General features: G+C 44.4%; 1 protein-coding gene across 4 annotated transcripts; it reads right to left on the bottom strand.

Moving 5' to 3' along the window:
* Positions 1-431: 431 nt before the first annotated feature.
* PRXL2C (peroxiredoxin like 2C) lies at positions 432-14,351 on the bottom strand. Of its 4 annotated transcripts, XM_015436630.4 has the most exons (7): positions 14,124-14,351; positions 13,747-13,815; positions 10,959-11,012; positions 10,692-10,797; positions 5,064-5,195; positions 1,469-1,550; positions 711-1,061 (listed from the first exon to the last, which is right to left on the bottom strand). In XM_015436630.4, the coding sequence occupies exons 1-7, from the start codon at positions 14,313-14,315 to the stop codon at positions 1,058-1,060; spliced, it is 639 nt and encodes a 212-aa protein (XP_015292116.1). In that variant the 5' UTR covers positions 14,316-14,351; the 3' UTR covers positions 711-1,057. The 4 variants fall into 4 exon arrangements, with proteins under 4 accessions (XP_005582393.1, XP_073874067.1, XP_015292117.1 ...); XM_005582336.4 differs by lacking the exon at positions 1,469-1,550 and having other exon boundaries at positions 432-1,061; XM_074017966.1 differs by lacking the exon at positions 1,469-1,550 and having other exon boundaries at positions 432-1,061; positions 14,286-14,351.
* Between the last annotated feature and the right edge of the window lie 90 nt (positions 14,352-14,441).

Genomic DNA, 14,441 nt, shown 5'->3' with positions numbered 1-14,441 from the left:
AAGACCTTTTCCTGGCCCTACGATATTAATCATGCTCATTATGTAACAGTTGGGAAATACAGAAACGTACAGAAAAGAAAATAATAACACTGTAATCTTTTTTTTTTTTTTTTTTTGAGACGGAGTCTCGCCCTGTAGCCCAGGCTGGAGTGCAGTGGCCGGATCTCAGCTCACTGCAAGCTCCGCCTCCCGGGTTCAAGCCATTCTCCTGCCTCAGCCTCCCGAGTAGCTGGGACTATAGGCGCCCGCCACCTCGCCTGGCTAGTTTTTTGTATTTTTAAAGTAGAGACGGGGTTTCACCATGTTAGCCAGGATGGTCTCGATCTCCTGACCTCGTGATCCGCCGGTCTCGGCCTCCCAAAGTGCTGGGATTACAGGCTTGAGCCACCGCGCCCGCCCGGCCAACACTGTAATCTTAACACAGAGATACCTACTGGCAACATTTCAGTGTTTATTGTCTTTTTCCTAAGCATACAAAAATACAAATATATACATATAAAAATGAAGTTACATTGTTGACAGAATTTGATATCTTGTCTTCTTCACTGAATACAATGGTCTTCTGCTGCTCTCCCGTCCCTTTATATATTCATCAGAATTTACATTGCCAAAAAAATCTTTCATTGACTGAATATACCATAATGTAAAATAATTTAAATATTTATGATTTTATAGGTTTTATAGGTTTAAAGTTATATTTTGTATATTCATTTTTGTTATTTTGTGTAAAATGTTAAAAGTTATAAAATGGAAGTATATATCACATTTTTGACAACTGATGCCTCCCAGCATGCAATTCAACTGGTTCAAGCCCCCTTTATGCTTCCCTAACTCCTCAAAGGCTGGGAAGGGACAGCAGGTTAGACACTGCACGAGGATGTTGAAGGTCACATTCCAGAAGGTCCAGCTGAAAGTGACTGATTGCATTTTAAGTCACACATGGATAACTGAAGGTCTGTTTGTAAAGTTCACATGCTGAACTCCTACAAGCTGTAAAACAGAGTTGATAGGTTTGTGATCCAACCTATTCCTATCTCGGTGTATAAAATGGATGTTGTTACCTAGAAGAGAGTAAGAATAAAAGGCTGAGGCATAGTAAGTATTATTCATCAGATTTACTGCTTACTAAAATCAAGGAAGCTTTTCAACCTTTAATTAGTCCAAAGGGAAAAATTAATTACCTGGCATGCATTATATTCTCTATATAATGCCATAATAATTTTTAATCATGGTAATAAAGTATGACAAGGATTATGGTTAAATAAGAGCGATACTTGATGTTTTATAAGATCCAAGGGGAAAGATTTTTAAATTATAACCTTCTGTTAGGTTTTATTAAATATAATTAAATAAAATGTCCTGTTGGACGGGCAGAATACAGAACTCCCATAGATATCAAGCTGGAAAATCACATCTGTTTCTTAAATCTAATAACAGAATAAATATAATAAGGGAATAAATCACTCACTTCAAAAAATCCACTCCCAAATACTGATTTAACAGGCTATCTGTATTATAACCATAGCCCAAAAGAGGCTCCAAAATAAGGCCTGAAAAGACAGTCAGTTACAACACACTTAGATGTCCACAATCCTTACATCTGTTCACATACAGATTTTATAATTTACAATCATCAATTTAAAATCAATCATTTAAAATCAAAATCTAGTTTGATTCTTGAACTCAAGACAAGAATTTTAACTTAAACCATTACATGTAAGTATCATATGAGGCATGTTTTCTCTTTTTTTTTGAGATGGAGTCTAGCTCTGTCGCCCAGGCTGGAGTGCAGTGGCGTGATCTTGGCTCACTGCAGCCTCCGCCTCCTAGGTTCAAGTGATTCTCTTGCCTCAGCCTCCTGAGTAGCTGGGACTACAGGCATGCACCACCATACCCAGCTAATTTTTGTATTTTTAGTAGAGATGAGGTTTCACCAGGTTGGCCAGGATGGTTTTGATCTCTTGACCTTGTGATCCACCCACCTCAGCCTCCCAAAGTGCTGGGATTACAGGTGTGAGCCATTGCGCTGGGCCATGAGGCATGTTTTCTAAGCACAGCTGGCCTTCTGCATTCATGGGTTCTGCATCCTCATTCAACAAACCACGGATTGAAAATATTCAGGAAGGAAAGGATAGCTGCATATGTGCTGAATATGTACAGACATTTTTTTCCTGGTCATTATTCCCTAAATAGTACAGTACAACAACTATTTACATTGCGTTTGGTATTATAAGTAAACTAGAAGGCCAGGCACGGTGGCTCAAGCCTGTAATCCCAGCACTTTGGGAGGCCGAGACGGGCGGATCACGAGGTCAGGAGATCGAGACCATCCTGGCTAACCCGGTGAAACCCTGTCTCTACTAAAAAATACAAAAAACTAGCCGAGTGAGGTGGCGGGCGCCTGTAGTCCCAGCTACTCGGGAGGCTGAGGCAGGAGAATGGCGTAAACCTGGGAGGCGGAGCTTGCAGTGAGCTGAGATCTGGCCACTGCACTCCAGCCTGGGGGACAGAGCGAGACTCCGTCTCAAAAAAAAAAAAAAAAAAAGTAAGCCAGAGATGATTTAAAGTGCAGGGGAGGACATGCATAGGCTAGATCCAAATACTGCAGCATTTTATATAAGACACTTGAGCATCTCAGATTCTGGGATCCACTGCAGGTCCAGGAACCAGTCCCCCATGGATGCTGAGGGATGAACTGTATGGTCCCAAGTTGGCACACAAATGATGCTCTCCATGTGCTCTTTATTTTTTACTTATTTATTTTTTGAGATGGTGTCTCGGTCTCTCGCCCAGGCTGGAGTGCAGTGGCATGATTTTGGCTCACTGCAACCTCCACCTCCCAGGTTCAAGTGATTCTCCTGCCTCAGCCTCGCGAGTAGCTGGGACTACAGGTGCACGCCACCACTCCTGGCTAATTTTTTGTATTTTTAGTAGAGATGGGGTTTCACCATGTTAGTCAGGATTGTCTCAATCTCCTGACTTCGTGATCTGCCCGCTTCTGGCTCCCAAAGTGTTAGGATTACAGGCGTGAGCCACCGTGCCCGGCCCAGGTACTCTTTATTCTTACACAACAGAAGATGTGGACAAATGATTCAGAGACATGGAGATAAGGGGCCCAAAAACATCCCCTTTGGGTCTGAGGATAGAAATAAGTTGTTCAGAAATTTGGCTAATGTCATTCTGGGCTAATGCATAGGATTCATTCTCATTAATCAGGGCTTCTTTTTATAACTAATCTAACGTTATAAACTCACGAGAGGGAGGGAAAAGGAGATTTTGGCTATAACGTTCCAGCTGCAAAAAGTCCAAAAGTCGTATTACTCAGTCAAAACCCTCCTTCTAAAAAATATGGTATTGGCTAGGCGTGGTGGCTCACACCTGTAATCCCAGCACTTTGGGAGGCAGAGGTGGGCAGATCACGAGGTCAAGTAATTGAGACTATTCTGGCCAACCTGGTGAAACCTCGCCTCTACTAAAAATACAAAAATTAGCTGGGTGTGGTGGTGGGCGCCTGTAGTCCCACCTACTCGGAAGGCTGAGGCAGGAAAATCGCTCGAACCTGGGAGGCACCGGTTTGTAGTGAACCGAGATCGCACCACTGCACTCCAGCCTGGTGACAGAGCGAGGCTCCATCTCAAAAAAAAAAACGTATTTATGAAAATAAATATTACTTTTATAACTCTTAATAAGCTATGCTCATTAAGATGGACAGTTTTAAAGAGGAAGAAAAAGCAAAAAGATGATCTTACAATATAGTGATTTAGGCTTTTGGACCCTGTCTGATATGGGTGTTTGTTCCTTGCTGCAATGCTGGAACACAGTAGAGATGTAATCAGTTACAATACACTTAGATGTCCACAATCCTTACATCTGTTCAAATACATCTGTTCAAACACTTAGCAGAGACAAGCCAAAGCAATCTCAGGTGGTCCACACCCATCAATAAAGTTGTTAACAGTGTGTGGCTTATAGTTGGACCTCAATCCCATTCTTTTTTTTTTTTTTTTTTGAGAGGGAGTTTCCTTCTTGTCACCCAGGCTGGAGTGCAGTGGTACAATCTCGGCTCACTGCAACCTCCGCCTCCCAGGTTCAAGTGATTCTCCTGCTTTAGCCTCTCAAGTAGCTGGGATGACAAGCATGTACCACCATGCCCGGTAATTTTTTGTAGTTTTAGTAGAGATGGGGTTTCACCAAGTTAGCCAGGCTGGTCTCGAACTCCTGGCCTCAAGTGATCCACCCACCTCGGCCTCCCAAAGTGCTGGGATTACAGGTGTGAGCCACCGTGCCCGGCCTCAATGGGATGAGCTGTCCCTAGCACTGACTTACTTGCTGACACTGAGTAAGTCTCCTCGTTTTGTTAGGTATAAATAACTACATGGATTCTTTTCTTGACAAAAAAAGCGTGTGACGATTTTCCCCTATTCGGAAATGGTCATCTCCACTGAACATTCCTAAATAGGGGAGTGTCAAGGCCATATACAGATCACCAACCCACAGGTGACTGTGGGGAATCATCCAGGCACAGGATGATGGACACGCTCATCAAATGCATAAATATCAAAATACACGGAAGCCTTTGAAAACAGAAGAGGCCCCTCTACAAAAGCACAGCATCCTGATTGTAATACCAAGATGTCCATTTGTACAGGGTGTCTGCTTTATGAAGAAAATGGTGGCCTCTGGGCTGGGCACGGTGGCTCACGCCTGTAATCCCAGCACTTTGGGAGGCAGAGGTGGGCAAATCACAAGGTCAGGAGATCGAGACCATCCTGGCTAACATGGTGAAACCCCATCTCTACTAAAAATACAAAAAATTAGCTGGGCGTGGTGGCGGCGCCTGTAATCCCAGCTACTCGGGAGGATGAGGCAGGAGAATGGCGTGAACCTGGGAGGCGGAGCTTGCAGTGAGCTCAGATCGCGCCACTGCACTTCAGCCTGGTGACAGAGCAAGACTCCGTCTCAAAAAAAAAAAAAAAAAAAAAAAAAAGAAAAGAAAATGGCGGCCTCTGAACTTGTAAAAGGAACAAGACGTCCACTGCTGACCCTGGGCTTTGAACGCTTACCTGGACCTAAAATGAGGATTCCACCTTGCTGAGCTGGGTCTCCTTGAAAATCAAAGAGCGGGCCAGTCACTGCCCGCCACAGGCTCTGAAGGCTTCCTGAGAGTAGATTTGATTTTACGTGCGGGCTCTGTCCTGAAATGTTGAAAACCGTCTTTAGACGTCATTTTATATTCAATTTGATATTAAGAAGATAATGTATTTCTAGAAAACATTATCTTTCTTCCTTCAAAGAATGGTTTCTCAACCTTTTACTATCAACATTTTGGCTCAGATCATTCTTTGTCCTGTGCGACACAGGGTGTTTTGCAACATCCTTGCCTTCTATACCCACTAAATACCAGTGGCACCGTTTACCAAGTTGTAAAAACCAAAAACGGCCGGGCGCGGTGGCTCACGCCTGTAATCCCAGCACTTTGGGAGGCCAAGGCGGGCGGATCACGAGGTCAGGAGATCGAGACCATCTTGGCTAACACGGTGAAACCCCGTCTCTACTAAAAATATAAAAAATTAGCCAGGCATGGTGGCGGGCGCCTGTAGTCCCAGCTACTTGGAGGCTGAGGCAGGAGAATGGCGTGAACCCAGGAGGTGGAGCTTGCAGTGAGCTGAGATGGTGCCACTGCACTCCAGCCTGGGCGACAAAGCGAGACTCCGTCTCAAAAAAAAAAAAAAAAAAAAGACCAAAAACGTCTTCAGACAATGCCAGATGTCTCCCAGGGGAGAGAGGAGTAAATGTCCCAGGTAAGAACTACTGCTTTAAAGGAAAACGTGATGACAGACTCACATCATTTTCCGCCAAAGAAAAATGTCAACTATAGACTTCTCAAATTAGCAGTGCTTTCCATTTTAATTCCCCGTTTATACTCTCTTTAGTCTCTCACTTATTAATAGGCAGCTACAATCCTTTTCAAGAGACATTGTGACACAGACTGTTACGTGTTGGTCAAAACATGTTTCCTCTTTCTGGGCTCACAGCTAAAGTATATTTTCCGGTCTTGGTTGCAGTTAGGCAAGGTATGTGACTACGTTACAAACAATGAGTGAAATGATCTGTGCTGCTTCCAGACCAAGCTCCTCCCACAAGTGATTCTCATGTTCCTTCTACATTCTTGGAAGGCTTGGGTTGAATATGGCAAAGCACAAGATGGAAGGTGCCTGGATCCTGGAACTGCTGCTCAAGAGGAAAAGCATCCAAATAGAAAACCCGTTCTTGAAATTTAAGATAAAAAGAAATAACCTCCTACCATGTCATGCTACTGAGACATGGAGGTTTAGCTGTGACAACAGCCACTGCAGCTACCTCTTCACTTCTCCTTGGCTGTCAGTTTTCTATTTCTGTTCTCACAGTGGCTGATACTTAATTTCCACTTCGTCTGAGCAAAGAAACTCAGTCTCTTTACTCTCCTTGTAATTAATTTTTCTCCTATCCCTGCCTTTATGTCTGTCTTTTAGCTTTTTATTTTAATGACTATGCAGTCTTTGGCCTGCCTCATTTCCTAAGATTTCCAAATATCTATTATTTCCCTTCATCTCTTCAACTCTTTGATTTCTTTCATGTTTACATTATAATGAGCATTTATCTTACCAAGAAACAAATACAGGCTCACTAGCATAGAGACTTGAGTAAAAGATTAAGTTTTACTTTGTTTTTTAAGAGACAGGGTCATGCTCTGTTGCTCAGTCTGGAGTGCAGTGGCACCATCATAGCTCACTGCAGCCTCCAACTCCTGGGCTCAGGTGATCCTCCCCCTTCGGCTTCCTAAGTAGCTGTGACCACTGACTGGTTCATGCCACCAATCCTGGCTAATTTTTAAATTTTTTTTTGTAGAGATGGGGGTCTCACTTTGTTGACCAGGCTGGTCTCAAATTCCTGGCCTCAGGAGATCCTCCCACCTCTGCCTCCCAAAGTGCTGGGATTACAAGTGTGAGCCACTGTGCCTGGCCTTGAATTTTACTATCTTATAGGATTCTATATGTGAAATAAATGTTCAGAAATCCAAACTCTCTCCTTATTTTTTAAACTTCAAAAAAATTGTTTGAGACAGGGCCTCAATCGTTACCCAGACTGGAGTGCAGTGGCACAATCACGGCTCACTGCAGCCTCAACCTCCCAGACTGCAATCAATTCTCCCGCCTCAGCCTCCCACATAGCAGGGAGTAGAGGCACGCACCACCCACACAGAAGGGAGTACAGGCACGCACCACCCACACAGAAGGGAGTACAGGCACGCACCACGCCCAGCTAATTTTTGTATTTTTTTGTAGAGACAGGGTTTTACCATGTTGCCCAGGCTGGTCTTGAACTCCTACACTCAAGAAGTCCTCCCACCTCGGCCTCCCAAAGTGCTGGGAATGCAGGTGTGAGCCACCGCGCCCGGCCCAAACTCTCTTCTTATGTTCAAAGAAGGGGTCAGTTAATATTTCAGAAATTTTAGAAATTCAACTTGAGATTCCATAGCTTAGAACTAAGTAATCTTTGTTGTCGAGCACAATCTAGTTTTGCCAGTTTGAATTTAATTCTTATGTGTCAAACTTCGTTTTTCAGTCTTCTATAAACCCAGTACTCCTTGTATGTAATGGCTTCATTTTCTTATTCTTCGTCTTTATAAAATAGGTACCATTAGTTTTAAATTATAATTGTGTATTTTTAGTACCTTAGTTTTTCAAGTAAGACTATTCTGAGACTGACTTTGAGATTTATGCTTTATGTTTTTTTAGGGAGAAACTTTAAAAAAATCATTTTATGAGAACCTAATATTTTGTTTGGCAATGCAGTCCTTTAACACAGGTCGAAGTAGTGAAGATTTGAATACACTCTCTCTTATAATTACAAGCATATATTCAACTTAGTATTCATCTATTTACTTTGCAATTCCATATCTTTACTGTGCCAATGAATAGTGAGGTGCTACTAAAGTGAAACTCACAGTTTATATCTAAAGTGCTAAATTTTTTTTTTTTTTTTTTTTTTGAGGCGGAGTCTCGCTCTGCCGCCCAGGTTGGAGTACAGTGGCCGGATCTCAGCTCACTGCAAGCTCCGCCTCCCAGGTTTACGCCATTCTCCTGCCTCAGTCTCCCGAGTAGCTGGGACTACAGGCGCCCGCCACCTCGCCCGGCTAGTTTTTTGTATTTTTAGTGGAGACGGGGTTTCACCGTGTTAGCCAGGATGGTCTCGATCTCCTGATCTCGTGATCCGCCCGTCTCAGCCTCCCAAAGTGCTGGGATTACAGGCTTGAGCCACCGCGCCCGGCCTAAATTTTTTTTTTGAGACAGAGTCTCACTCTTGTTGCCCAGGCTGGAGTGCAATGGCACAATCTCTGCTCACCGCAACCTCTGCCTTCCAGGGTCAAGCAATTCTCCTGCCTTAGTCTCCCAAGTAGCTGGGATTACAAATGTGTACCACCACACCTGGCTAATTTTGTATTTTTAGTAGAGATGGGGTTTCTCCATGTTGGTCAGGCTGGTCACGAACTCCCGACCTCAGGTGATCCGCCCGCCTTGGCCTCCCAAAGTCCTGGGATTACAGGCGTGAGCCACTGCGCCCAGCCCTAAAGTGCTAAATAATTAAACAGACCTTCCACATGCTGAGACTCTATTACAGCACATAAAAACTGTGTACCAAAAAGCAAGGTTCACAATCTGTACTGCTGATTTCCTACACTAAAGAGAGAGAAACAAGCAGACTCTGTGTTTATGCTGGATCATCATGAGTTCTGATCAAGTTTAGGTCTTTTTCTTTAAACACATCAATAAATGAGCCGGGTGTGGTGGTTCATGCCTGTAACCCCAGCACTTTGGGAGGCCGAGGGGGGTGGATCACCTGAGGTCGGGAGTTTGAGACCACCCTGACCAACATGGAGAAACCCCATCTCTACTAAAAATACAAAATTAGTAGGGCATGGTGGCGCATGCCTGTAATCCCAGGTACTCAGGAGGCTGGCGCAGGAGAATCGCTTGAACCCGGGAGGCAGACGTTGCAGTGAGCCGAGATCATACCATTGCACTCCAGCCTGGGCAATAAGAGTGAAACTCTGTCTCATAAAACAAAAAAACAACAAAAAAAAACAAACAAAAAACATCAATAAAGGTATCATGCACCTCTGCCTCACAAACAGCTCCCAGACCCATCTCCTCCTCTCTATCCCCTCTTGAGGCCTTGCCATTTCTTTCTAGCTTATATCTACCCTACAACCCTGTCACGAATATCACTGGCTCTGGTTTGGCCAGCACTAATCCCTGCTCCACATGGGTTATATGACTGTCTCACTTCTCTGCTTCAAACACTTGTATAATTCCCCAGCTGCTTCAGAATAAATCCAAACTCCTTGGCACATTACCCCAGGTTCAACATAAACTGGCTATAACTTATCCCTTGGCTCACACCAATTCCCCTAGCTGGGTCTTACACTCTGGCCAGAGGGAGGGACCTGTATTTTTCTGAAGGAGTCACATTTTCTCATGCCTTTGTGCTTTTGCACATGCTACTTTCTGTCTAGAGTGCCCTTCCCCACCCTCACTTCACCCAGCTAACTCCTTTTACAGTGAGCTGAGACCATCTCCTCTGAGAAGCCCGCCCAGATCCTTCTCCACTTAAATTGCTGACAAAGGTATTTCAAGTCAGGAATGCCTCCCTCCATCACTGGCCCTTAGATGGCATTGTGATTAGCTGTTTGTGTCTCTCTCCCAGAGTAGATGATGAGTCTGCATGCTATGTATTTTACCACTGTCCTCCTGGGAGCATCCAACACAGTGGGTATCAGACAAGACGTCAATAATATTTATTCAAAATGATTGATTTCTGTTTGAGTTGAGTTCTCTTATCTGGCATTTCAGAAACACACATAACAAGTGCAACCCAAGTTCTCTTATCTGGCATTTCAGAAACACACATAACCAGTGCAACTCAAGTTTTCTAAGCTCTATTAATTACAAGGAACTGTGGCAAGGGCAGAGAACACAGATAATGTAAGGATGAATAAACATGAAACTCTTCAACTAACTATACTCTCTGGTCCCCTTAAATGCAATAATAGAGCATATAATGAAGTGTACACGCGCACGATCTTTATGAAAATCATTTCTGTTTTCACAAAAATGGAACCACATTGAAAACACTTCTGCAGCTTATTTCCATTGAACAGTGCTTTGCTAACAGCCTTCCATGTCATTACACCCAGAAAATGAATCTTCTGGAGCCTGGTGTATCTGGACCACTTGTTAGAATAATAAAAAGCGGCCCAAGGCCGGGCTTAGTGGCTCACGCCTGTAATCCCAGCACTTTGGGAGGCCGAGGCAGGTCAGGAGATCGAGACCAGCCTGGCAAATATGGTGAAACCCTGTCTCTACTAAAAATACAAAAAATTAGCCAGGCATACTGGCAGGCGCCTGTAATCCCAGCTACTCAGGAGGCCGAGGCAGGAGAATCATTTGAACCCGGGAGGTGGAGGTTGCAGTGAGCCGAGATTGCGCCACTGCACTCCAACCCGGGCAACAGAGAGAGACTCCATCTTTAAAAAAAAAAAAAAAAAAAAAAGGCCTGATTTATGAATTGACCATGTTTCCCTATGCATATATACACAAATATGAAAATACACCACCAGTGTTTTCTATTTGAGACATGTTATGTCTTACCTGAGGAGGCAATTTCTTCACCTCTTTTCATTCCCAATCTTTTATAAATTTCTCTCTCAGGATCGACATAGATTTCATGAGAATATCCAGTCAGTCTGCAAAAAGGCTGAAAAGAGAATGGTTGGAATTTTTATAAGAACAAATGAGAGAAAAGTAACGATACTCTAACTTCAGCCAATTTAGCCTACATTTAGTGGTTTAAATAATGTAATTTTTATGTCGGAAAAAGATTTTATTCTTTAGTCTCCCAATGTACTAGATATTTACCTCAATATGATGGTAGGATGACTGTCCAATCACTATAAGGGTGACATTTGCTTCCTTGGGAGGAAAAAAATGACATTATATATCATTAGAAATTATGCACGTTTTATACAACATCCCTTAACCCAACTCTTCTGTTTCATTCTAATGCCACCTATAGGCTTCTAGAGGAATGGAATAAACAGCAAAATTGTGTGAGTTAATGCAAAGATATGTATGGTAAAATATTAATTCAGATGTTTCTTTTGCTAAGTAGGAATTTCAAGACTTACATGTAAGACCTAAAACTATAAAACTACTAGAAGAAAACTACAAAACTGCCACATGACATGGGTATAAACAATCATTTCTAGAATATGACCTCAAAAATACAGAAAACAAAGCAAAAATTGACAAATGGGACTATATCAAACTAAAAAGCTTCTGCACAGCCAAGGAAATAGTCAACAGAGAAGAGACAACTCACAGATTGAGAGAAAATATCTGCAAACTACACATCTGATAAGGGGCAAATTTCCAAAGTGTAAAAGAAACTCAAACAACTTTGCAAGAAAACAACATAGCCTGATTAAAAAATGGACAAAGGGCTGAGCATGGTGGCTCACGCCTGTAATCCCAGCACTTTGGGAGGTCAAGGCAGGTGGATCACCTGAAGTCAGGAGATCGAGACCAGCCTGACCAACATGGTGAAACCCTGTCTCTACTAAAAATACAAAAATTAGCTGGGTGTGGTGGCACGTGCCTGTAATCCCAGCTACTCTAGAGGCTGAGGCAGGAGAATCACTTGACCCTAGGAGGCGAAGGCTGCAGCAAGCCAAGATTGGGCCACTGCTCTCCAGCCTGGGGGGCTGAGTGAGACTCCGCCTCAAAAAAAAAGAAAAAAAAAGGACAAAGGATATGAATAGCTCTCAAAAGACATACAAATGGCCAAGAGATATATGAAAAGATGCTCAAAATCACTACTCATCAGGGAAATACAAATTCAAAGTACAATGAGATATAACCTCACACTTGTTAAACGGCTATCAATAAGATGCAAGATAAGTGTTTGGTGAGGATGTGGAGAAAAAGGAACTTTTGTACGCTGTTGTTAGGAATGTAAATTAGTACAGCCATTATGGAAAACAGTCTGGAAGTTACTAAAAAATCAAAAATAAACTATAATATGATTCAGCAATCCCACTACTGGGCATTTATCCAAAGGAAATGAAATCAGTATGTTGAAGAGGTATCTCCACTCCCATGTTTTATTACAGCATGATTCACAATAGCCAAGATACAGAAGCAACCTCAGTGTTCAACAATGGATAAATATAAAGAAAATGCGGTACAGGCTGGGCGCAGTGACTCACGCCTGTAATCCGAGCACTTTGGAAGGCCCAGGCGGGTGGATGGGTCAGGAGTTCGAGACCAGTTTGACTGACATGGAGAAACCCCATCTCTACTAAAAATACAAAATTAGCGGGGCATGGAGGTGCATGCCTGTAATCCCAGTTACTCGGGAGGCTGAGGCAGGAGAACTGCTTGAACCCGGGAGGCGGAGGTTGCAGTGAGCCGAGATCGCGCCATTGCACTCCAGCCTGGGTGACAAGAGTGAAAACTCCGTCTCAAAAAAAAAAAAAAAAAAAAGAAGAAAAAGAAAATGCGGTATCACAATGTAATATTATTTAGTCATAAAAAAGACATTTTTCTGTTATTTGTGACAACAGTGGATGCACCTGGAGGACATCATGTAAGTGAAATAACCCAGGCACAGGAAGAAAAATACCGCATGATCTCACTTAGCTATGGAAACGAAAAAAGTAGAGTGGAATGATGGTTACCAGAGACTGGTTACTCACGGATGAGGAGAAGGGAGATGATCCAAGGGTACCAAGTTTCAGTTAAACAAGAGGAATAACTTTTAGAGATCTGCTGCACAGCATGGTGACTAGTTAATAATGTATACTTCAAAATTGCTTAAAGACTAGTTTTTACACGTTGTCATCACAAAAAAAATAACTAAAATCACTATCTGACATGATGGGTATATTATCTCAATTTAATCATTCCACAAAAGTAAATGCCTATCAAAATATTACACTGCATCCCATAAACATATACAATTATATATGTCAATTTTTAAAAAGAGAATAAAAGGATACGCAGACGAACAGTCAAAACATTGTTTTCGAAATGATATAGTCAATAATTCTCTATATTCTCCCCAAAGACATACTTTTAAAACTAGGCACAGTTATTTAATCAGTTTTTTCACATCCTAATTGATAAGGCCTGCTGAAAAAACATCTGTTTTACAAAGGCTGCCCAATGCCTTCCCTCAAAAAGCTCACTTGGGCACGAACTTATCTGTGCCTGAAGAAAAACAAGTATGTGGCTATGCTAGGGAACATGGAACTTGCAGCCTATTAACATAAACATTTGCACCTTTACGATATATTAGTATTTTCCCATAATAAGCAGCTATTTGGAGTGCAACAAAATTAAAGGGAAGAAAATATCAACCATTTCCAGCATTTGTTTTAGGGCATTATCAGTCAACATTTGAGAACGGGCGCTAGGTTACCAGGCAACACCACAATTGTTAGTACGTTCACCACCAGGCAGCACCCAGTGAGTTACGACAGAAATAGATCTCTGACGTCTCTCTTCCTTTGGAGGGGCGAGGATGGAGAGAGGTGCGGGGAGGGGCAATACGGGTTGCAAGTGCGTGCTGGAGCCGCGTCCTCCCCCGCCCAGCTCGCAAGGTCTGCAGAAGCCTGCACTGGGCCGCCCACGCTCAGAAACTCACTTGTAAGAAACTCTTGGGGATTTTGGCCAGATCCTCTACGTATTCCTTGCAGATGTAACACAGGAAATGCTGAAAGCCAATTGGGCAGAAAGGGCAAGTTAGGAACGCAGCACCCGCGCGCCCCGAAAGAGCCCGGTACTTCGCTGTGCGTGACGCGACTAAAGGCGGCGCCCGCGGGGCCGGGACAGGCTGCCCGGACGCCCGGCGCGTGGGAAGCGGGCTCGCCCTCGTCGTGCCCCGCCCTAGTTGGGAAGCGGCCGCGACTGGGGAGGCTGCCTTCCCGTTTCCGTCCTAAGAAGCAGGAGGAGCAGCTCGCATCCCGCAGCCTGCCCGGGATCCCGGGCCGCGCCTCCCTCCCAGCCGCGCCACCCGCTCACCCGCACGAACACCACCACGGCGCGGCGCTCCCGGAACAGCGCGCCGAAAGGTACCCGCTGCCCGCGGGCGTCCAGCACCGGCAGCTCGGCCACGGCGGCCGCCAGGGGCTGCCCACGGTCGGGGCCGCTCGGGGCCGGGACCGGGGCGGTGCCGCCGCTAACCTGCCGCGTGACCGGGGCGGGCGCGGCCATGACGCGGGGCGGCCAAGGGCCTGGGTCCGCTCTGCCAGCGCGGGGCGGGGCGGGGCGCGCAGAGGCGGGGCACGGGGGGAGGGGCGTGCAGAGGCGGGGCGAGGGGCGTGCAGAGGCGGGGCGGGC

The sequence above is a fragment of the Macaca fascicularis genome, chromosome 15 (assembly GCF_037993035.2).
Source record: "Macaca fascicularis isolate 582-1 chromosome 15, T2T-MFA8v1.1".
Taxonomy (NCBI): Eukaryota; Metazoa; Chordata; class Mammalia; order Primates; family Cercopithecidae; genus Macaca; species Macaca fascicularis.
Note: the sequence above shows the minus strand (reverse complement) of the source record. Positions and strands in the feature narration are given on the sequence as shown.